The following is a 25381-nucleotide window of genomic DNA, read 5'->3' as shown; positions in this document are numbered from 1 at the left end:
GCTATCTAATCTCTCCAATAGATACTATCTATACAAAGCAAACAAACGGGTGTACAAAATACCGTGAGCAACATAGTTACAAATACAAGGAAGAAATGGCGTGCAATGCATCGAAAAAATGCAACGTAGGTTCGTTTCTCTTTGCCAATGAAGAGTCGTCCTTCGACATCTCGACTCCGCCGTCCTCGTCTATCCCGAAATAACGTTTCGTACAAAGCGTACATGGGCGTTTCTTCGTGAGACTGCCAGATGCGTAGGTGGTGGCAATGAAGAAGAGAAGGAGAGCAAGAGAAACGAGTGAGCGAGCAAACGAGTGATCATATGGCAGTGCCGCTGATGGGGCTCCCTCCAGGTCTGGCTTGTCAGTACTTCAAGAAGTGTTGTGCTGTACCAGTGCACGATCCCTGACCGGGCACGATCCCGTTAAAAATTCGCGAAACTTAAACCGAAAATTAAACATATGGGATTTTCTCTAAAGTGAATGAACGTTTTTCTTATTCCGTAAAATAAATACAATGGAGCGTCCGAAATATATAAAGAAGAAGAAAAAGCTACTGCCTTAATATTTGCAATGTGAATTGAGTGAATAGTATGAGATCGTGGATGACAACGTAATTGATTGTTATCGGTAATCTTGTGACTTGGATAATTCATTACGCTAATTAAGATCGTAATTGGCTATATTAATTAAACGTATACAGATACGTAGATTGACTTTAATAAAAGATTACTCAGAATATTTTTGCATCATTTATATGTGAGAAATCCTAAATCAATATTCGATCAATCTAGAAAAATATATTGATTTGAATTATATAATTTAATATCATAAAAATAAATAAGGCTGAATGTACATCTTTACACTAAGATTACAATATTTTTTTAAAACATTTTATAAAATATATTGAAGAACATTAAACTCTGAATAAATATGTAGATATTCAAATTAGTTAAAGATTGTAAAACATAGATGTGTTATGCAAAGAAGATATACTTTATGTGTAATACAAAAGAAGAGAAAGAAAAAGCAAATAAAAAATTACAATATTTTACGAACTAAAAAAGTGCCACTTTATTCAAGAATATTAAAGTGATGTGACATCGTTATTTGTTAAATGTTTCTTGTTTCAAGAATAAAGAACTCGATAGTGATATCGTAAATACCACAAATTGGATAAAGCAGACAATGTCATGTGAAACGTGTGTGTATTAAAGGTGAGTTTGTTCTCACGATAAATTGATTGAACTCACATTTATTTTATATTCTTTGTTATATTCTTCTTTATACTCTAATATATTATATAATGATTATATCTCAAATCTCGTCGTTAGGAATAAATTTATATCGTATAGAAAAGTTTCACTATTTAGATCTATTTTCTACCCAGTGATAACAAGCTGCAATTTCGATGCTACATTGACATGATTTTGACTAGATATAATATTTTATTATACTTTAAATAAATATTTTTAGATAATACGTAGAGAATATATTAAACGGATATTTCCACTGATAATAAATCAGTTTGTGCATCTAGTTCATATTAAGTATTTTTTGTTGATATTCAATATCATATTCAACATTCGATAAGACCAAATAAATACAACATTCATATTATAAAAACATAATAATCAATAGCAAATTGTTTCCAATCTACTTTATTTATTATTTTATCAATAATTTAACTTTAACTTACTGAAAAAAGAGAGCAATTTCAATTTGCAACTAAGCCGCACATAAATTAAAAAAGTACTTTTAAATCAGAAGGAAATGTTTTTAGACTTTTCAAAAATTTCTGGAAAATTAGCTTAAAACTTTACTTTGAAAAAGTATTTTGAAAAATTGGTTTAAAAACTTTGAAAAAATGACAGTAAGAATGTAACAGAAGTCAAAAGCAAAAGAGCGAGAGAACAATCACAAACCAAGTCGAGCTAATTTAAGTTCCTCCCAAGAAAGAACTCCCTCGGTTGCACTAAACCGCGGCTTTATGGTCGTGAACAACGCACTACATTCTGAATGTAATGTTTGCTGCACATGTGCGCGTCTACGGGGAGCACGTGCGTCGCCGGATACAAGCTTCTTTTTATCGGGCCATGCGCCGGTGCAGGTGCAGTTGCAGGGCGCGATGCAGCGCGGCGCGCAGCGGCCAATCCTTCACGACGGGCGCGGGAACTTCTATTAATAGCAACGAACGCGTGTGATTTGTTCAAGAAACCGCATCTCGAAAACAGGACGGCTCGAGCTACTGCAAATATGATGGATTTAAACTGCCATTGTCAAAATAACTTGATAATTTGATAAAAAAACCGAAAGTTTTTTAAGCAACTTGTATAGTCACAAAATTATTTGTAATGTTTATACATAATGACCGAAATGAATATTGAATGTTATAAGTTTATAATTGTCATAAATTTCTTTATATTTTCCTTTCCTAAATTTAATAATTTTAATATAACTAATTGTTATGCTTTAGATTTATGATTTACATTTTTTATTATTTCTTACATCTTTTGTTGCTTCATTATACTACGAGATTTAGTTCAACAAAAGAGATAAATATTTTTTTTTATCTTTTAGTTTTTAAACTTTTGTAAAAATCTAATAAACCGTCTCGCGTGTGCAACTTTATCTTTTTCGTTTTTTTTCCTCTATGTTAATCATTCTCTCTTTCATCAGACTAATCTATGTATTTAGATAAAGAAACACTGGGCTTTTCATGGGTACGATCACCCTGTTTCTCTCTCTTTTCTACCTCTCTTTCGCTCTTCTTCTACTCCCATTTCTCTCTTTCTCATTTTCTCTCATTCTCTGCCTTTCTATTTATCTCTCTACCTCTACCAGGCACATTCTACCTCTCCCGGTCATACGAAAATAGTAACCGTCATCGTTGCAGTAGCTACGAGAGCAGAAAATTGCCATGTCGCGTATTCGTTTAACTAAATTCGAAGAAATGCGCAACTTTTCGGCTAATTTCTCTTTCATCAGACTAATCTCTCTCTTTCTCTCTCTCTCTCTCTCTCTCTCTCTCTCTCTCTCTCTCTCTCAATTGCAGCCTCATGAATAATAAAAATGACTATCATATAAACGTAGTATAAGCAAATTATCACGAATTTGCGAGTAAATAATCGTTCTGTTTCTTAATAAAAATTTAATAAAAATTGTTAATAAAATTCTGTTAAATTAGATCTAATTTTAAATTTTATTGCGAGCTTCATAGAATTTACAGGAAGTAATCGTGTCAATAAAAATACTTAGTTTTGTTAATTCGGAGAACTTATACACATAGAAATTTTAAAAGATATTTATTTTAAACGTAAAAATTTGCATGATTTTAATTATTGCAATTGATTTGCGAATAAAAAGATATGTTATCACAAAGGAACAATTTTTAGAATTCGCAAAATTTTCTTTACGAAGAAACTTTCTTTCAAGAAAATCTCGTTACAAAGAAAAATAGTGTCTTTAACAAATACCGTCGTCGAAATAACAGTGACGGATGCAGGGACGACGTGATAATGTTGCGTGCATAAAACGTGAATGAGCTGCATTCGCACTCGACCCCCATTTCTTCATTCGCCACCCCCTTCTGTATGTACGTAAGTGTTAAACGGGTCGTGTTTCTCATATACGATGCGATGCGTCTCTCACCGATGCTAAATATAATATTCGCGCGTATTTTCAGCAATGAATGAAAGCCCCGACAGACATTCTCATAGACTTTCCCGCGTGCAATTGCTGAATCAGGAAGGAAAATCACGATCACTCTTTCTCTGACGTCGGAATTTCAGCACTTTTCTCTCTCTCTGTCTCTCTCTCTCTCTCTTTCGGATAAATATATTTGTGTACAAGAAAATACAATAAATAAATTGTAATATATGTCATATTACAGGTATCCGTGGTATCCAAAGAAGCGATTGTAGAGGGAAGGTCATCATGGCAGTTGGTGAGTTTTATTCTTCTCCAATACAATCGCAACGGAGATTGCCAAGATCGCATACAGATCGTCGCAATATTTAACACGCTGGACACGTCGTTTACGCATAGTCGCATGCATCCCTCATATCCTTCATTTTCGCTGACAAATATCAACTTGCTCGGATATTTGTTAAATGAAATCGCAAATATAATTCACGAAGCGATATATATTAGTATCGTCAAAATTTGGAATGGTGAAACATGATAGTAACATAATTGTAATTAAAATCTTTTAATTTTCCAGTATACAACAATTTCTCAAATAATTAAAATTAATTATTTACACATTAATTATTTTTCTTTTAAATGGTACAAGAAGAAACTCTTGATATAGATTCCTCTAATAATGTCTTTCAATACGCTTGCTAAATTATATTCATGAAAAAAGTGCTGGCACAGTGTATCTCGTAATATCGAAGAACTCTGTTATAAGAGAAATAAGATAAATAACATTAAAGTGTACACGCAGATAATTGGAATCATAAGTAAAGCAAATAATTAATAATGTAATTAATAAATAATAAGAATATCGCATAAAACAATAAGATTCGGTGGCGCGCGCAAAGATCGCGCAAAGATCACGCAAAGATTGTAAATCACGGTGGTACATTTCCGGTGCAGCTACCGCATATTACTGCCGGTTTACCAAGTGGGGGAACAATGCAACGTCCGGTCCGATGCATCCCCCCACCATGATCGGATGCAATGGTGTCGTAAAGCTCGTTCATGGTGTCCCATGAAACTCCCGCAGTTACAGGTGGACTCGCTATTAGGCAGGTTGTGAATAAAGTGCATTGAGTCGAGCTGTGATAAGTGCAAACTTGATACATAACTAAACCTTGTGTCTTACTTTAGAACTAGAATATAAAATTAAAAAATTTATGTTTTTTATTGTTTATTTTAAACCAAATTTTATATCCAACTAATTTGATTGAATTTGAAAGGTGACTCTTACAATTTCGCATCTCTTGTGGTGCCAATTCGCTTTAGGATAGTGTTCATCGTAGAAAAGTGCACAGAGATGACAGACATACAACAGTGTGAGAATAATTTCTTGCGAGGAGCCGAGGAACGGCAGAACAAAGTGCGAAGTGAGTCAAACCTGTGATCCAAATCCGTTCGATCCGTATGTTCACAGATAATCCGTGGTACTTCTCGCTGTCCGGCGGGGCAGCGTCGTCGACGAAAACGACGACGACGACGACGACATCGACGTCGACGTCTTCGAGCAAGGGTCACGGCAGCGGTCTCTCCGCCCTGTTTCGACGAAGAGCTGGCAAAATGGGTGCGGCTTCCTCTCAGGGTGGCATCGCGGAACCCGAGTCCGGAGCATCAATGCACCACCATGGGGGTGGTCGCGGCAGCAGCGCGTCAGCCGGGTCGACGCCGACGGAGGAGCACGTTTCAATGCTATCGCGAAACATTACGATCCATCCCGGATGCGGGAAGAGAAGAAGCTTCCGGAATCTCTTCAGATCGATGAGCGCGAATGCAGACCATGCAGAGAAAACGCAGAAATTCCTGAAAGGCGACCCGAGGCCATCCGATGTTGCACCGCTGGCATCATATTTGCCACATAGGTAAATTCGATAATTTCGATAAGGATTAACAGGGATAAAATCAGATTAAATAAATATTTCGTTTATTTATTTCTTATTTTTTCTTATTTTTTAAATTGTTAACAAAGACATAAACAGGATTAAGGATGTCAAATGTATTCATTAAAATGTTAATGGTATTAGTTGTAAAAGAGTAAATAAAATTATTGTAGAATAGAGAAATTGATGTAGATTCTAAGCAGAAACAAAAAAAATTAATATTACTTGTTAAAGACTGAGAGAGAAAGAGAGAGATAATTGACTTATTTATTCTTGTAATAAAATCAGATTTTAAAACGTTCTGTACATATACAGATTTTATACAGACTTCTAAAGAATTTCTCGCTTTCAGTAAGCATTGACAAAAACGAAATTACCTTATTACAAATATATGTATCGCGAATTGTCTGAATATAGATCGTATTCGCATTCTGAGAAAGATCGGCATCGGCCTGGCCGAGATAGAAGAGCTTTGAAGTCTACTAGCGAGCTTCTGTCCAATGATATGATTTACTGCGGTTTAGCGGAAAATTCGAAAAATCATAATGGTGACGATAACAATAGCAACAACGATGACAATAGCAACGATGATGATGGTACCGCAGATGTCTTTCTCAGTGTGGATAACTCCAGGTTAATAAGAAAATTATTACTCTAATTTCTTACCGAAGATCGTTCATCGATTATAATCAATGTATCTTCGTGATTGCACTTCAAACTTTGATTTCATTACGTTTACATTAGTGCACCGCAGCTGTCATATATTTTCCAAATGCATACCATCTCATATTCCACAAATCTCTGTATCTTATTTCTGTATATGTACTGATTAGTAGTACAATTTTAAATCATTTTGTCAATTTTGATTTACCTATTTTGACGTTAATTTTGACATTTTCCTTTTCATATATTTGTGATTAATTATACATACTGGAAATCTCTCCGTGAAACATCTCGATACTTCAAAATCCACTTAATCGATTTATACCTGACTTTATCATTTATTTATCTCTTCTAACTTTGGTTGCAAAAGATTCTTTCTATTTCTTTTATATACATAATACCTGACTTGTTACTATTTAGTTTTCAGTAACAGACTCTTTGGGTAATTTAAGACTTTCTCATGTCGATGATATATTGTATTTGACATATTTGTTTATACACTTGTTTATATACTTGTACATACGTATGATCAAGGAATGCAACAAAAACTGGTGCCAAATGAATTACTTTGTTAAGAACTTCCTGTAGGTACTACAACCTTTCTTCCACTCTTCCCATGGCCAGTTCAACAACCGCATGTCGCAGAAGGCACTCAATCGGCACTTTTCTTGGAAAAGAAGCGTGCGCGTTTAATAACGCTGTGATCACTGGTGGACGACAGCAAACGGGAGGATCCAGAAATTTGTTGGAAACAGACCCAGCAGCAACTCCTATGTTAATTGATGATATCGATGGCATCCCCTGCAACGAAAACGAACAAATGTCTTGCAACAAGATCAGGCGTAGAAGATATAGAAATGCCTCCAATAAAGGTAAGTCTATCAATCAATCAAAAACGAATACGGATATTTTTTAAATTCTTTTCGTAATTTTGTTTCGCGCGTTTCAAAATTATTCGTTTCGAACTTGTACTTCTGAAGTCTGGAACGGCAAAAATTCGTGAAATAAATCATGGAGCACAAATCGTGCGAATTCTTTTTTTATTGCGGGTAATTATTATTATTACTATAAGAATGGTGCTCGAGTGAAGAGTTCTCACGCATTCCCACGTCTCGTATGCCCGCATGAAACGCCAAGCGTCACAAAAGTCGAGGTGCTACGACACAATTTCGATCGTTCTGTTTCATCGATTGTTCCCCAATCTCTATTCAGATGACACTTTTCAGTTACTTCAATCTTAATTAGTGCAACAAAGTGACGATTCTATTGAACGACTTTTATGTCAAAGACATCAAATACTTTTACACAAGAACTTAATATGAAAGCCCTTATGTACAAAATTCTTTCATCTAGATTTATCTTGGCAATCAATTTTAATGATTGCCTAAAATATTTTCCTATTGATGATAAAATTATTATAATTGAATATTGATGTTAATTATAGATATATTATTACACATTTACCAGACATCAATAATTTATTTGATCTAAGGCATAACATTTATTCATAAAATTTACTTATTTATTTATGTCAAGAGATGTAAAAGTACAATCTCTATATATATCTTGATTCTAAAATTAATTCTTAAAAATCACTCTGTACAGAAAATTATTTTATATTAATATAATAATTTATAACTTAATAACGTAAACTTTAAATTAATTTGTTAAATTATTTAACAAACTAATTACTTAATCCAATTGCTCATTTAAAATACAAACTTTTCTTAAACCGGTTAGTGATATAATTATATTTCTATAAACTTTGGCAAATACTGTCAAAGAGAATATGTAAATGAAAGAAAATACAAAAACAATTGAATTGTAATGTTATTAGTAACTCACTTATATGTATATATTTTATCTCTAATAATACGATATTATTATAATTATTTCATTAATTAATTCCGTTTGCGTGTGATCGCTTTTAAAATTCGGATCGCAGTTAAAATAAATAACGCATAAAGGATATCCGGCGATCTCGCAATCACGTAACAGATAAAATCCGGGTCCAATAAACGCGCATAAGTTGGATAAAGTCTGCTCCGGAAGTTCACAACTTTTAGTATTCGGCCAACGACTTCGTCGTTTTCCGATGGTCGATGTGCCGGTCGTCACACAGCCATGAAACTCTGAAATTTACGACATTACGTGATAAGTTACGTGACAACGAAACAATCTCGTGTGCATTTGCATATATAAAATCAATATATAATGACTTTTATAAAAAAAACTCATTAAAAAGTTAAAAATTTTATAATGAAATTGTTTTCACAGAAATATTGTTTAACATGTAATATATGTAATAGCATAGTAACATTATTGTATTAACATTCTTGCATATATCAAATATTTCGTGTATTGTATATTTAAATTTTATAAAAGTTCAGTAATAGGATTTATATATTAACAATTTCAATAATTTGGAACTTTAAAGCGAGAAAAAAGGAGAGATAAGTTTTTAATTTAAATTTTTCTAAAACCTATTCTAAAAACTTTAGATTTTATAATATTATAAGCTTCATGAAATTCATAATTAAACTTTAAATATCTTATATTTTACACATAATATACTCCTACAATATAGGATATATATGGAATTTTAAAATACACATGTGAATTACTCAGCAAATTCTTTTAATTAAAAAAATGAAGTAGATGTTTTGTCGTGCGTGCCTTTAATAAAGAAAATGCGACCTTGGCCAATGTCCGTTTTTAATTGATTGCAACGGAAATGAAGCTAGAATGTAGATAGATGTTCATGCAGTAGACAAAACTATTGATTCCATGTGCAGTACTGATAATGAAATACATATAAATAATTAATACAAGAATCCCTTCTTGTTAATTTCTTCTTCTTAATATCTCATAAATAATACACTCATACACACATGTATACAAGTGTATTAGTCTATAAATACGTTTTCAAACTGTGTTTTTACATGTCTTTCGTTGCAAGCAATGCACAGTGTGCTGCTTCCAGCATGAAACGGAAATATCCGTCCATATGTTGACACAGTTATAAGCAATCGCTCCGACGTACATTCTACGATCTGAACGAAAGAACACACTCTTTCTCTCGCATCGTAAATTCTTTCCTATTTTTCTTATTTCTTTTTTTGTAAGAATAAATTTAAAAAAGTCATATTTCAACTCGTATAAAGAGAAATGTTACCATATTTTTAATTTATTTCTTCATACAGAGTCATTATCTTCTCAATTATATCAATAATATGTGAAAATATGTGTTATGTGTTACGAAATTCACTCGTGATGCATTACCAACAAAAATGAATGTGTCAAGTGATAAAATGAGCCGCGTAAATGTATTGCAAGACAGAGGTCAGTGACCGCAAGATTAACTATTCTGCCTGCATATTTGATCCTATTTTCATATCATTTTTACCGGTTATACTTCCTAGTATTACGCCAGCACAGATCTAGCGCTTCCGGTGCTGACAGTTACTTTCCATGAGGCAGCATGTCAATCTTCATGACGATAAGTCAAAGCTTTACAAAGTTAATTCAAAGTCCATCTTAGTTAATCAGATAATCATCATATAATATTCAATTTGCAAGAAACGTTTGAAAACGTATAGAAAGGATAAAATTATAGAATCTTAAAATTAATTTTTATTGATCGATCGAATTGTCAATGTAATTAATGCATTCGCATAATTAATGTTTGTCTAATGATTATTCGCATTGTATTTTAAACGTATTTTAATCAAATATTATTGATTATTCTCGTAGTAGTATGTATGTCGTTATTTAAGAAACAACGAAAACTTCCGAAAGGAAAGAGAGGATGCCCTTCTGCTCCGACATTTACACGTGCTATAAACATTTACACAATCTCTGAGATTTTATCCAGAAGCTAAAGGGAAACAGCTTCTATAAACTGCCCGGAAGTAACTACTAATTGTTTATATTAATGTATATGTAGGCATGTATGTATGTAGGTAAATAGAAAATTATTATATTCATGTAACTTCATTATCTGCTAATAATTCATCGTGAGAAATTAACAGCTTTCTTGTTAATAAATAATAATAGCGCCTACATTTTGTTAATATTTTATTAGTTTTTTAATTATAATATTTCTAGTACTTTTTTAAATAATATCATGCTAATAAATCAAAGTTAGGAAAGATATTAATAATATAATTTACAAATATATCTTGTGAAGATATTTTCAACTTGTCTAATTTTAAAAATGCAATGTCAACATACAGGATGCAATGGGTTCTAATATCTGTTTCGTTAAAAAAAATGATCGAGGCGAAAGTTGAACGATGTAAAACAAGATGCATGTTTCTACCTACGAAACAGGTGCTACAATCTGCTGTAATCATATAGAACACCTTGTACAATCGTACAAACAGGCATGAAACGATTAAACATCTCGAACGATTAAAAATCGATAATAGAATATGTGTTCTGGATCACTAAAGCGATAATTTCTCCGTTGAAAATACACGTTGATCCCGTTTTATTTGAAACACCAATCTAGATTCGTGCTCGAAAAGGGATTCGAGTAATCAGAGTTAGTACGACCATCAAGTATATAAACGAGCTTTGATTGGTCAATACGCGATGTCCGGTAACTGATGGATTTATTCAACGTACCAAAACTCCTCGTCCCCATTACTCTTCGATAGCTCTCGTTCACTTATCGATTTCATCAGTCCTCTGCAAATTGCATTTATCGTGGAGTACCTTGATAAACATCCGGAAAATAACTTTCTCATTTAGCTCATTCGAAATACGCTTTTCTATAATTTGATCTTTCATAGAAAAAAATCAGGATAAAAAATGTTAACGCAAAATTTTACACGTTATATTTAACACGCTTCTTTCATCTTTTAGTAGTTTTTAATAGTTTTCAAATGCTCTGAGATGAAGAAGCGTACGATATTCGAATGTACATAAAAATTCAGGGTGCTTTCAAGCGTTTCTGTGAGTTTCACAGTAACTATGTTACTATGATGAGAGTCGAAAATGAACAGGCACAAAGGAGGATTGAATATATTCGTATGTATATACTTTTTTCAATTTAAAAATACGATACATCTACCATCTACCAGATAAGACTTATTTGCTTTAAGAAGAGTTTTCACAGAGTATCTCGGAGCGTAAGGCATGTATCCTCGAGCTATGTATATTTTTAGAAGAAGCTTTCCTATTTGATCGTATGCTATTTGAAAAAAGAAAAGGAAAAGGAATAAAACTTTATTTTTTAAAAGATTTCTTTTTAATGAAAATATTTGAATAAAAAATTATAATTTTTTTATAAGATATTCGTTTATCTCTTAGCTATCTCCGCTTGTCTTATGTAAATTTAAGTCAATTACAAACTCCTTCATCGTCAAGTCGATTTTTCTTTAATAAAAATGTGGAGAATTCAATGAATTGAAAAGAATTAAAATTATGGAGCTTTAAAAATCAAGCTTTGGAATTATGAACAAATAATAAGCTTTCACTCTACATTTAATTTCAGGTAGATTTTATATTAACAGATTTGTAATTTTAAGATACGGCAAAAAAATCCGTAATATGTCCTAAAATAATTCCTATAAAAGAATACAATTGTCATATTAGCCGGAAGATATTAAGAAAGAAGTTTAAAATTAAATTTCGGTGTAGTCAAGAATAAAAAGTTATTCTGTAAATCCTACTCTAAATCCTAACATTGTTTTAGATTGCGTCAGACTTAATCTATCGAAAGATTAAATCGTAAGCTTAGAATTTCTAACTAGATATTTTCTCTCTCTCTCTCTCTTTTTCTCGAAAATCCCATAAGCTTATAATCTAAGCTTATAAGGTGCAGCTAGCGTTAGAATAGTTGAGATTTTGTTTCCAAATAATCTTTGAGGATGTATTCTCGAACAAAACAAGAAATTGATTACAACAATCATTAAAAAACTAAAACATATATTATAAACATTAGAGCTAATATTGATAATACGTGCAAATATAATGCAAGTGAGCCCAATTTACATATCTTTATCCATAAATGAGAATTTATAGTTACTGTTAAAGAATTATCATGAAAGAATTGCTGTTAAAAAGTTACTATCAAAGAAAGATATAATCACAGGATTGAATGAATTAAAAACTTTATCGATTTTCTACTATAAAAATTAATCAATTTATTTGTACTGAAAAATTAACTTATTTGTTTAACTAATTCATTTGTTTATTTTTTACAATATAATATCATATAATACTATGTAATATGCTACATTATTCTTGTTATGAACTATCGTACATGGACATTTGAAATAATGATTTTCACTAATAGCTAATTTGTAATGTCATCTATTGAAATATTGCCATGACTTTTTAACAGACCAATGGATAAATAAGTGGGAGAAAGGTTCGGCAGATCTGAAGTTGTTTATATTTAGACTAAAGTCTGTACTTTAACGAGAAAATTTTATCGGTCATTATTCCCCGTAACGGCCAATGATTCTCTTGTCAGTCGTGATTTCCAAGAAAGAGAGGAACCTATAAATGCGGCCGCTAACTTATCGCGCGTCTTCTGTCCCTCCGAGAAATTTATAAGCGTATGCTCCGAATGTAGCACGCGCGTATGTATTGTAGACACATGATTTCATATCCGTTTGGCAGTTTCCCGCAATATCCATCACGTTTCCGGCGACAGAAATATTCCCAATGCTCGCTACTTCATATCGCAACTTCCTAATAATCCACCACGATGAAACAGTTGCGCTGTAAATGATCAGTTAATAAATATCCATTATGCAATCCAGTATTTTTCACAAATGGGAAATATTATTTTCGTCGAGTACTGTCTTGTTGCCAATCAAGAAAGTGATATTCTTGGAATGATTGACGTATAAAGTAAAAAAACTATCATAATAAAATACATAAACACTGTTCTCATAAAACCTCAAGACAGTTATTATTCTCTTGTTCATCCCTCGAGGATCGAGTGACTCAGTCTCCTCTTCTGATCTGACTAATTGAGTAGTCCAATTTCTGTATCAAACGCATGGCTAGATGTACGCGATGTATATATGCCCTAGTAATACTAGTAATACTTTCTTTGAAAACTAATCTTTTATTTAATCACATTCATTCTTTCCAATCGAATTTTTTCTATTTTTTCATTTTTCATTTTTACGAAAGTTTTATTTTTCAAAGGCAGTCTTTTCAAGTTTTACCTATTTCATCAAATTACGAAAACATCATCGATATAAATAATTAGTCATTAATTATAAGAATAAGCAATTTAGTGAAGAGAAAACAGACGAGAGAATGGAGATAGAGAAAGGAAGAGAAAGAACGTCTTTAAAAGCCGCATCGCGCCAGTGGAATTTTGATTCATCTGTGAATGGGGCTCCTGTTTTACGTCTTTGCTTTTAAGAAACTATGAATCAGGGATAGATGGATGATAAAAACGGTGAAAGTTGTATCATTCCCCACGCGCGTTTCTCAGTCTCTTTCAGAAATATTACTGAAACAAAGAACTAAACAGATTTCCTCTCCTTTTTTAATTAAGCGTTATTTAAAATTTTAAATTATTTTGTTATTTAAAATTTATTGTTATAATTACAAAACATGATTTACATATGTAAAATTTTTATTTTAAACTCTCTGTTAATGCATATTAACAACTTTTTCGTTAATCTAAACTAAGAATGAACAAGTCAAACAGAATGTGAGAGATAAACTACGATCTAGATTTAGCTGGCCGCTTTATTTAGTTGGCACGTTCTTATCTGTATGATAGTACAAATTATCACATGTTTCTTCAGAGTTCCTTCTTCAGAGTTCAGGAACAGTTTTCATGTGCATAATGTTTTCCTTATTAAACTATTGTATCACTCGAAATATCTATCTATTCGCGCTATCTATTCTCCGAAAATATATAGCATCTCCAAAAATATATAAATACAGTTTCGAGCATTTTCTTAAAAATAATACTTTTTCAATACTACTTTATATTTTATATACTCTTCACAAAAATGTTACAACATTCTAGTCCATGCTTCGTATGAACTGTATATTTATTTAATATTTTATTTTTCTAATTAACAAAAAGGAACAAAAAGTTATCAAATAACTACTGCATAGATAATTATCTAAAAACATAATTTTACAGTACGAGAATGCCCATTTATCAATTCCGTTACATAGTAAAGAATGGAATCCATGGATCGCCACATGGATCTACGGATCTTTCTTCACAGGCACGCACATCTTGATGCGCTTGCGCCGGACGCAAACGTCGTCGACGGTCGGTGCATCCCTAAGAAACACTCGGATGTCTGTTCAGTCCCGTCGCGCATCACATTGGAGATCGGTTTTATACTCTCTTCATTCTCGTGTACTTCTTTCTTCATCAATTTTTTAAAGCCAATTAAATACCGGTGTAATTTCGACGCGTCTACGATAATTATTGCTTTTCCACGAATAAATTAGAAAATCATATTTCACAGTATTAAAAAATAGTAATCTTAAAAAATATTATATGGATCATTATGTTATGAAATTGAAAATTGGAAGTAATATTCATCTTGCTAAAACGTAAATTTATCAAATTTAAACCGTTTTTAATTCTGCGCGCTCTGTTGATGATGAGAAAGCATTTTGTCATCGAATCAATTATATATTATATACATCTAGTAATCGTTTACTTTAATCGCGAATATGTTCCTTTTAACAGCTTGAAATGAGTGGATGGAATCGATGAGTGAGAAAAATGAGGATAAAAGCTGAGGATTATTATGCAAAACGCAGCGTTGAGTACTTCGGTAATTATCTTTTGACATTATCTCTCAATTACTATAATTATTATATATTTAATATTTTCTCAATTACTATTAATTATATTTTTATAAATTTAATTAATAAATAACATAGAATTAATTATTTAATTAAAACAAATAACATATATTTATTATAATTACTGCTATTATAACTTATTTTTGTAGGAACTTAATTTTGTAATTCTGTAGAAGCAAATAAGTTGATTTGAGATTTATTAAATATTTAATAAAATTGCACATTTGACAATATTTATCATAATAAAAATGTAAGATATTTTAAAGAAACAAGCATACACGTTCGCAATGCGATCCTTAAATTCTTTTTACAAGCACGTCAGTTATCGCCTTGACATACCCGATAAGAATATGGTATGTTAATAAAATGCAAAATTAATCACATATGTGCATTAAACGCAAATGCATAAGGTTATGAAGTACCATTAGGGCAAATTAATTATCAACTCTTTGTCTAAACATTACTTTTATTAGCGCATTCCAAGTTAAAATAATATTAAGTATTAATTTATTTTTTCTTACTTATTTTTTTATTTCTGACAACAGAAAAATTATTTGAAATACAATAAATACCATTTTAAAAGTTTACTAAAAATTCTCTGAAATACATTCAAAATTATCCGCGCCATTATTAATTAGGAGGAATCACAGAAATGATAAATATTTTTAAACTCTTTATTAAATGTATTATTAAAAAACATATGCGTCTAATATTAATCTACATACACAAATTAAAAGATTTTTAGCGCTGAAACTTTACATTACAAGAAATAATAAATAAATATAGAGAATCTACTAGATATTTTCTACTAATGAAGCATATCTAGAACAAAAATCAGATAGTGTAAATAAATGCAAATAAATTACATAATGATAAAATAAAATGAAAATATAATCAAGTCCGCGGTATATAGACAAATCCGGTTCACAATTGTATACAATATTATTATTGCTCGATGTATAGTTAGTTACATTACAGACAATACGAATGATGGAGATCTCAGAATTTAGTATGCAACATGCGTGCGAGAAAATTATAGGCGTCGCCTAATTCGCGTCAGCAAAGCTAAGAGTGTAAAAACAATGCGTGCAGGGTGGGGCTTCGAAAACGAACGGTACGATTTCCTCTCTGAGAGAGAGAGAGAAGCTTCAAGCAGTCGTATATCGTTATCCATTGACTCGGTTCTTCTGCGATTAACAGAGCAAAAGACCTTGTTCAGAGAGAAAAAAATTTATCGAAGTGTGCGAGAGTCATGCCGCATGATCGCCAGCAAGCTCTCGGTGAACGATTCTCTAAGACGTTAAAATCGAGACACTACAATTAAAATTTACAACAACGGAGAGAATTGTGCATGTTTCGTTTTGCGAATATAAAGTTATACAATTGCGAGCATCGGATGTTACAATGGTTGATGTTTACTCTAGTCTTCAATTGGAAAAACGAGACCGAACGAATTTTCTAAATTCTTCCGCAATTATACGTAAGTTACACAACGAGAATATATAAATACTCAACAATGCAAATTATTATTAAGTATATAGCAAGTGTAAATATATATATATATATATATATATATTTGTTTTGATAACTACAGAAGGCAGAATCATACATTTTAAAGTAATCCGATGTGCGCTCTTTCGAGAACGTTGATCTCTCTACAGCAATTATCGTCAGAACGACATGACCCACATGCCTTAGAAATCATTTGTATTTCTCGCGATATAATCATGACATTATTATAGTTTCTCGTCGAGATTGTCAGTAGCAATGAAAAATTCACGTTAACGTAAAATTCACGAGAAAGAGGAAGAAGAAGTGATTTATACAATGTACAATGATATATATTTATATAATAATATATAATACAATACGATACAAAAATATGCAGAAAAATAGATATTTTTTTAAATATTCTATAATTTTAGCTAATCAATTATTCTATAGCAAAGACATGGAAAAAGAGTATCGATTATCAATCGTTGCACATATCACACGTCTGTCTGTTCAATTAATTCAGATCACAGGCGACACTATACCTTGATTTTGAACTTGAATTTTACAAAATCATTTTATCATCTTAAGGTTATTACTTTCGCGTGTAACACGAAATAATCACGTTATCTGTGGCATTATTTCATCAAACACATTACGACCGCATCGCGTGCACCACGATATACGTCACACGAAATTAAGTGTATTTCCTATGCGTCACGACAGTGACCACACAGTTGCTTGTAACACGCATATGATAAAAATTTTATAAATTAAAGAGCGACAAAATAAAAGATAAAAGTAGAAGATGTAAGCAACACTGAAGAAAAATTTAAACAAATTATTAAATAAAATTGTCAAACCACATATAAAGCATGTGATTAAATTTCGATATTACTTCATAACATTAATGAAATTATTTATTTATTAATGATTATGTTATTTTCTGCCACTCGTGTCTTTACTACTACTGACATCAAAATTTTATTTATCGTACAAGAGAAATAAAATTATAGATATTTAAACTCTACTAATTTGATGTTTCAATTACTCATTTCAGGACCACAATCAGGAACTACCGTATCGAAGGATGGACATGGGGAAGATGACGTTCTTTTTGTATCCAGCAAGGAAAGCGAAGCTTCCAATCTATGGGTTAAATACTTAACAGCATGTTTCGAGCAAATCAGTCGTCAACAAGGAAGACCTCCGTTTAAGTGAGCATAAAATAAAGTGTCTTGCGACTGCAAAAGTTACTTCGATGTATGATCTATCCTAATTAATAACGTATATCATTTTTCAGAATACGTCATCTAGTGATCGAGGAACCAATAGCTCCGAAAACGGAGAAGAAGATCCGATCGTCCCGTCTCCAGATCGTTGTCGTCTGTCCAATATTGTTGGATCGCATCCGGATCAGTCCCGAGCATGCGGTTCATCTGACCAGTCATCTGGTCGCCGAGAAAGTCCTAGCGATGATGCTGGGCGTTCACGATAGCCACATCAACGATTCTCATAGATCCAATCTGGTCTCCTACGATCAGTGGAGGAAGTTCTTCGTGAAGGATCAGGATGAAACGTTTGTGGGTGAATTGCTGGGTGCGGCGATCGCCATTCTGGGCACTGCGCCGCCAGCAACCCTCAGAAATGACAAAACTGCATTTTCCGTGCACCCGAAAAAAGTCAAACTAGTAAGTAATTATTTCTGTGGCCAAATTTTGGAACAAATATTAAAATGTATAGATACTGGGCGCGTGCGTACATATATGTAGCGTGTTTAAGGCAAAAAGAACAAAATTAGTTTAGATATAATAAACTTAGTTTTAATTAATATATCAATTCTAAATTCGCCATTACGCTCTATGCACTTTAATATATGTTTGACTTTATTAACAATTTTCTTAAAATATTGTAGAACGCTCAAAATGATGTATATGCTTTGTTCGCAGGGGCAAAACAAAATAATAGCTTTGCTAAATGACCCATTGAGTCCGGAGGATAATGTTTCGGTAGTCGTCGATCGTTGCGGCGACGCGATCGATATAAGTAACGTGAAAAGAAGAAATCCTTATGCACTGCAATTTTCGATACCAGAGAAATGTCTCGAAGTGTCCATGCTGGTTGGCGTAAGGATATCTAAAAACGGCTGTGCGCTCGGTGTTAGACAAGTCAAATGCGAAAGCCGACTCAGAGAACTCGACCAAATCCTCCGGGCGTACGATAATCCTCTTGAATTTATGTGCCAGGTAACTCGAAGATTTAACTCGAAGATTTAACTCGAAGATCTTTACGAGAATTTTATTTCATTTACTACTGAATTTAATTGTCATTGTCAAAGTCAAATCTAACTTCGGTGATACATTAAAAATATATTAAAAAGACATTCTAATGATAGAGAATTTATTCTTACACTAGCTTATTATATTGATCATGTAATCAATTGCTATTATTATTACAAGTATTTGATCTATAATTTAAAAACTAAATCGAAAATTCAAGAGCAGTAGATAATATCATCGCATCTCTATTATTTATTACAGACTTTCGGCTTCAGTTCCACTGATCGAGAACAATTGGACAACTGGATGGTCCATGCGTTTCAGAAGAACATGCCACCGCATTTCAGTCTCTTGTCGACTCCGAGCGGCATGGTGCCCGCACATAGAAATCATACAAGTAAATGACCTAAAATTTAATTATCAAACAAAAGCTACATTTTCAGTCTTCTTTTATTTTATTTTATTGGCAGCGTATAACTGTACCTTTAAAAGTACATATATTTAATTTAAATATTTATAAAAAGGAGTAAAAGTGGAAAAGCATCTTTCTCTGCTCTCTGAGATAATTTTGATCAGTATGATTCTCTATTTTGCAGGCTCAGAAGAAAATCCAACGTTTCTGCATTTCGCCGCACGGTTCGGCCTGGAAAAGCTAGCGTGGCAACTACTTGAGTGTCCGGGTGGCGATCTAGCGTGCGACTTGAAGAACGTCTCCGATCTAACACCAGCTGATCTCGCCGAGCAAGCTGGGCACACGAGACTGGCACATCAACTGCGGGGCTACATGGTACAAAAACCTCGCCTTTAGATCGACGTCGCAAATAGTCAAACACAAACCGGTACTTCCGCGATATTTTACTCTTCGCTTTTCTCGAGACTCAATACTAACTTGACGCGTGCTTGTCTTAGCTTACGAGAAAAGTCCCAAAAATAATAGGACATACTTTGAGAAACGAAATGTACATTTTTTTCTTACGTAATGAACGGCTCGTAGTTTTTAATGGCCGATGCATTAATTGACGTATCAATTCTGTATTGCATGTTTTGGGCGTGACTTTGGATCCTGATGGATAAAATGCCAGCAAATGAACGAGTTCACCAACATGTACAGCTACCTCAAAGTCATAAGTCAAACGACGAACCGATCAACAGGTATTTAATCTATTAAAATAAATAATTGATCTTTACAGTAGTATAACAATTATGCACACTTAAAATTGGATAAAAAATATTATCTAGTTACGGTAAATTTAATCTACCGCAAGAATAAAATTATGCAAGAACAAAATTATAGCACATATTTATTCCACATTGTAAATATATCTATTTTTTACGTTCTTGGCGTTTGTTATACTGGTAAATTATTTTATGTGGAATGTTCAGTAAAAAAGAATCTATTAAAATAATATATAAATAAGTAAAATAAAAATTATTTATATATGGATGATCTTATTCTTAAAAGAAACAATATAAACAAATGTATATATTTAGGAACGAATTCAGCCACGGATGTCCCATCAGTGATTGCGAACGAGATCAACAACGAACAGGAAGATTACTGCCAACCGAGACCTTTGAGTGAAGTTTACTTGGTTCCACCGGTCGCACGACCGGTAACGACTCTAATTCCGACTATGCTAACGACGACGATCGCTAATATGACAGCAGACAGATCTTTAAATTCGAATTATTCAACCGTACCAACACCAATGCCAGTTATGTTCTCATCTGCATCTTCTGTTACATCAAACGGACTGGACCTATCCTTCCAGGGTTACATGAAGATGCATGCCGGTAATATTTTTTATTTCAAAATATCCGACAATTAATTATTGTCAATTATTCTCTATTTTATATTTTATATAAATATTTTATTAATATTATTATATTCTATATACAAAAGTTAATTTCTTAATCATAAATTTCTTATGTATGTGTATACAGGGTGAGGCACCTAAAACAGGTCACCTGAATATCTCGGCTGTTATTGGTGATAGAAAAAAATGTGTCAGACCAAACTTGCATGGTTTCAAGGGACACATAATTTGTTCTAAATAGTTTTTTATTAGGTGGACGCGTAGAGGTCATATGAAGGTCAACTTCGTTTTTTTAAATGGTATGATATGTTTTTTTACGTACCATCTAGTAGAGCGTTTGAAGATGCGCACATTGATCTACGGGTCAAAATCATTCAAGGTCACTGAAGGCTAAAATTTCTAAGTGCTAGAACTTTTTCATTTCTGAGTTTACGGTATTTTCAATAGCAGAGAACTCTAGACAATATAAAAAATATAGATATCAACAACTCAGAACTTCTCGGAAAAGAAAAAATTTCTAAGGGCTAGAACTTTTTCATTTCTGAATTTACGGTATTTTCAATAGCAGAGAACTTTAGGCAATATAAAAAATATAGATATCAACAACTCAGAACTTTTCGGAAAAGAAAAAATTTCTAAGGGCTAGAACTTTTTCATTTCTGAATTTACGGTAGTTTCAATAGCAGAGAACTCTAGGCAATATAAAAAATATAGATATCAACAACTCAGAACTTCTCGGAAAAGAAAAAATTTCTAAGGGCTAGAACTTTTTCATTTCTGAATTTACGGTATTTTCAATAGCAGAGAACTCTAGGCAATATAAAAAATATAGATATCATCAACTCAGAACTTCTCGGAAAAGAAAAAATTTCTAACGGCTAGAACTTTTTCATTTCTGAATTTACAGTATTTTTAATAGCAAAGAACTCTAGGCAATATAAGAAATAATTATATCATCAACTCAGAACTTCTCGGAAAAGAAAAAATTTCTAACGGCTAGAACTTTTTCATTTCTGAATTTACGGTATTTTCAATAGCAGAGAACTCTAGGCAATATAAAAAATAATGATAACAACAACTCAACTTTGCGGAAAAAGAAAAACTTTCTAAGGGCTAGAACTTTTTCATTTCTGAATTTATGGTATTTTCAATAGCAGAGAACTCTAGGCAATATAAAAAATAATGATAACAACAACTCAACTTTGCGGAAAAAGAAAAAATTTCTAAGGGCTAGAACTTTTTTATTTCTGAGTTTACAGTATTTTTAATAGCAGAGAACTCTAGGCAATATAAAGTAAATTATTTTCCCTTGCAGTTGGCCTTCAGTGACCTTGAATGATTTTGACCCGTAGATCAATGTACGCATCTTCAAACGCTCTACTAGATGGTACGTAAAAAAACATACCATTTAAAAAAACGAAGTTGACCTTCATATGACCTCTACGCGTCCACCTAATAAAAAACTATTTAGAACAAATTATGTGTCCCTCGAAACCATGCAAGTTTGGTCTGATACATTTTTTTCTATCACCAATAACAGCCGAGATATTCAGGTAACCTGTTTTAGGTGCCTCACCTTGCATATGAAACATTTCCAATAACGAAACTATGTATATTTAAAGGTGCTAAAACAACAACAACGAACAATGCAAATCTACCGTCATCCCGTACAGATACGCCCACACAAGATACTCGCCAAGAAGTTCATCAGAATTCCTTGGGAGCACGGGAGGACAATTGCAGCCAGAAAATATGTTATAATCTTCCGTACGGCAGAACGTCGTCTAACAGTAGCACCAAATCCAGAGAGCCATCAGGTCCGCAGGACGAGCTCCTAGAGATCATAAACGACTTCAAGAATAACGTTTTCACCATATCCGAAGTAGAGAGACTCGTTGAGAATTGGCAGAAGCGAAACGATGTGCAGCAAAGCTTTAAAGACAAACAGCGACAGCTCATGGCGATGAGGGAGGAATACGACAGAATACAGAAAAAATTGAAGGAAGAAATGAAGACTCCGACGCCGTTCGATAAGATACGAAAATTTTTCTCCAAGGGGAAAAAAGGCGAGTGTGACCATGCGCAACTGTGATATTTTTTTATAATCTAGTTATTACTTTTTAATTTATTATTAAATTGAATAATGAATATTTTTCGATTAACTTTCGTTACAGATGCGAAGGAATCTGCTACTACTGTCACCGATTTGTCTTCAAGCAAATCTGAAGGTATTAATGGTGGATTAGCTGATCATCGACCTGTTAGTAGTTTAAGTCTTCGCAGCGTTTCCAGTAAGTTATTTCAGATTTAGTATGACAAGCATTATAATAAAATATTAATTAAATAGAATTGAATTGAACGTCACTTTTGTTATAAAAGTTAGTTGTTAAAATTTTTTATAAATATTGATAATCTTATTTAAAAATTATATCGTGTAAAATTGAAATAATTAAATTTCATATGATTATATATGATGAGAATGGATAAACTTTAAAAATTATTAAGAAAATGTGTTTGAAACATGTAAATATTCAAAGAACAACTTAAAAGATGTTACAAAATTATAGAAAAAATGGATATAATTTTTTGACATCTTTTAGAATTGTTGAATAATCATTTTAACGCATGAGTTTATATACGAACAATTAAATAATCTCATTTGCCTGTACAATTCAATGTATCTGTTTAGGTTCATCATCATCCGGCAGAATGAGCACTATTAGCGGCTGCAGCGGCCTTAGCTTGAGTGACAGCGGAACTCATTCCGATTCCGAAGACAGAAAGGTACAGTTAGCATGTCACAAATCAGAAATAATCGAAAGAACAACAATCGAAGTCACAAAATCTTGAAAACAAAAACTCAGTTTTTTAATAATAATTATCACTCTTAATAATCAGCATAATTTTAATGGAGAAATACAATATTTGTTACGTTATGCATGTGTGATTAATTTAATCTCGCATTCGTGGCAGAAAAGTGTGTCAAACATAATGTAGACAATACTTAGAAAGTTTTATAAAAATTTGTAAGGAAAAAGTTGCAAGAAACTAAATATGTTCCCATTATTAAATCGTGCACGGATTGTTTTCAGCTGCAAAATGCCAGAGATGAGAAGGCTAGCATGACATTTTACGAAATACCACCTACGCCTAAACCATTCACGGGCAAATCTCTACTAGCATCCGGGTATTCCCCATTACCGATTGTCTCTGTCACGCGTGATCTTGATTTGCGCCAAGTGCAATCACTGTCCAAAGCTGATCACGAGCATTACATCGCATTTCCACCATCGGGATTACCCGTTTACGGTAATGTTGAAGTAATCGAATCAAACGCACGTACGTAACTCTTACTTATTCGAGATCGCAATTTGCACCAAAAATCATAGCAAAAATTGAAAAGATTTTTAAGATATTTAATCTCGAATGTGAATAAATATGAAGAAGAAATGAAAATGTTCTTTGGACATTTTCATGATTCTTAGATATAAAGTATTTTAAATATTCGAAAGGCTTCAGAAATGACTAACTTCCAATGTACCTCTTCGCAGCGTTTAAGGCGAATGGCTCTCCGAGGGAACCGGATACACCGAGCTCACCATGCGAACGTCCAAAATATCCTGATTTTGCGCAAAACGTTATTATTCCATCAGACAAACATCAAGAAGAAACCAACGCGATGAAGCAACACACTAACAACAATAATTACGTGAACACCGACCCGTCACCATCGAACGGTACTCCAATTCCATCGGGGATGTGCATCCCAGATTGTGCAAATGGCAATGTTGCAGCATCCGCCGATTCTGCTCATGTGGACCAAGAGAACGCGAAAGAGCGTCACAGCGATTTTAACGATACCTGCGGCCACGATACTGAGGCGTGCTCTGAAATTACAAGGATGAAACCATCGCTGTCTCAATCTACTGTTGACGAGGTCGATTCTGCGCCTGTCAGCCAGGGTCAAGAAGGCGCTGGAGTGATATATGACCAACAACACGTGCCAGCGGACTCGATGAGCGTTGTGAGAAACACGAGTAAGGTCAGCGAGACCAGAATGCCGGAATACATGAACCTTGCCGTCAATATGGGTCAAGATGTCATCAATACCCTTGGCGCCATACCAAAGAAACTGCCTGGACCACCTGTACCGCCGAGAGGTATGACTTTTCACGTATTTCATGCAAACGGGGCAATGCACAACGAGCAGTAGTACAAAATGTTATATAATAATATAACATGTTGTTAATAATTAAATTAACACACATATGTATAAAATGTTAATATAAGACACTCAAATACTATAAGTTGTTTAAGTTTTCCTTTTACATGTTTGTAATCTTGGGAAATACATTTTATAAGATGAATCATCTGATCTATTGACACAAGTTTTTCAATGCAATTCCTAAGAATTATTTTCTAGAATGAGAGATGAAGAAAAACTTGCGAGAAGAAGTTTTGAAGAATCATGATTAAGATCAATGATCCATTCATTAGATTCATGCGAATCTAATTGTAAATCCTATTGCAAATCTATTAAGAGAAAAGTTCTTATTTAATTGCTTTTAGATTAAATTTTGAAAAGTTAAGTTGTCAGTTCTCTTAATTATTAACAACTTGTATTTAATAAGTTTTTATTATTTGTTTCAGTTACGACTAAGAAATAGAAAACAGTAATCAGAGGCGGATGCAATGTTCGTTGACAATTTATTATGCAAATTATGTATTATTATATCTTTTACG

At 32.9% G+C, this 25381-nt stretch overlaps 1 protein-coding gene across 4 annotated transcripts; it reads left to right on the top strand.

Moving 5' to 3' along the window:
- Positions 1–340: 340 nt before the first annotated feature.
- On the top strand, positions 341–25021 carry LOC105278355 (phosphoinositide 3-kinase adapter protein 1). Of its 4 annotated transcripts, XM_026973402.1 has the most exons (17): positions 341–1215; positions 3891–3944; positions 5115–5556; positions 5992–6207; positions 6826–7109; positions 17603–17759; positions 17846–18233; positions 18492–18788; positions 19083–19218; positions 19418–19608; positions 19904–19973; positions 20313–20615; positions 22261–22704; positions 22813–22929; positions 23328–23422; positions 23731–23947; positions 24190–25021. In XM_026973402.1, the coding sequence occupies exons 2-17, from the start codon at positions 3935–3937 to the stop codon at positions 24849–24851; spliced, it is 4029 nt and encodes a 1342-aa protein (XP_026829203.1). In that variant the 5' UTR covers positions 341–1215; positions 3891–3934; the 3' UTR covers positions 24852–25021. The 4 variants fall into 4 exon arrangements, with proteins under 4 accessions (XP_026829203.1, XP_026829204.1, XP_026829206.1 ...); XM_026973403.1 differs by lacking the exon at positions 5992–6207; XM_026973405.1 differs by lacking the exons at positions 341–1215; positions 3891–3944; positions 5115–5556; positions 5992–6207; positions 6826–7109 and adding exons at positions 14452–14593; positions 14933–15020.
- The last annotated feature ends 360 nt before the right edge of the window (positions 25022–25381 follow it).

This window comes from Ooceraea biroi, chromosome 10 (assembly GCF_003672135.1).
Source record: "Ooceraea biroi isolate clonal line C1 chromosome 10, Obir_v5.4, whole genome shotgun sequence".
Lineage (NCBI taxonomy): Eukaryota > Metazoa > Arthropoda > Insecta > Hymenoptera > Formicidae > Ooceraea > Ooceraea biroi.
This window is presented reverse-complemented; position numbering and strand designations above follow the sequence as displayed.

Bases quoted from the DNA above. Each gene is read 5' to 3' on its own strand.
- LOC105278355 (XM_026973402.1), top strand. The intron at 18,789-19,082 runs GTAACTCGAAGA...TATTTATTACAG, and splicing joins CTCTTGAATTTATGTGCCAG to ACTTTCGGCTTCAGTTCCAC. The intron at 19,974-20,312 runs GTATTTAATCTA...GTATATATTTAG, and splicing joins AACGACGAACCGATCAACAG to GAACGAATTCAGCCACGGAT.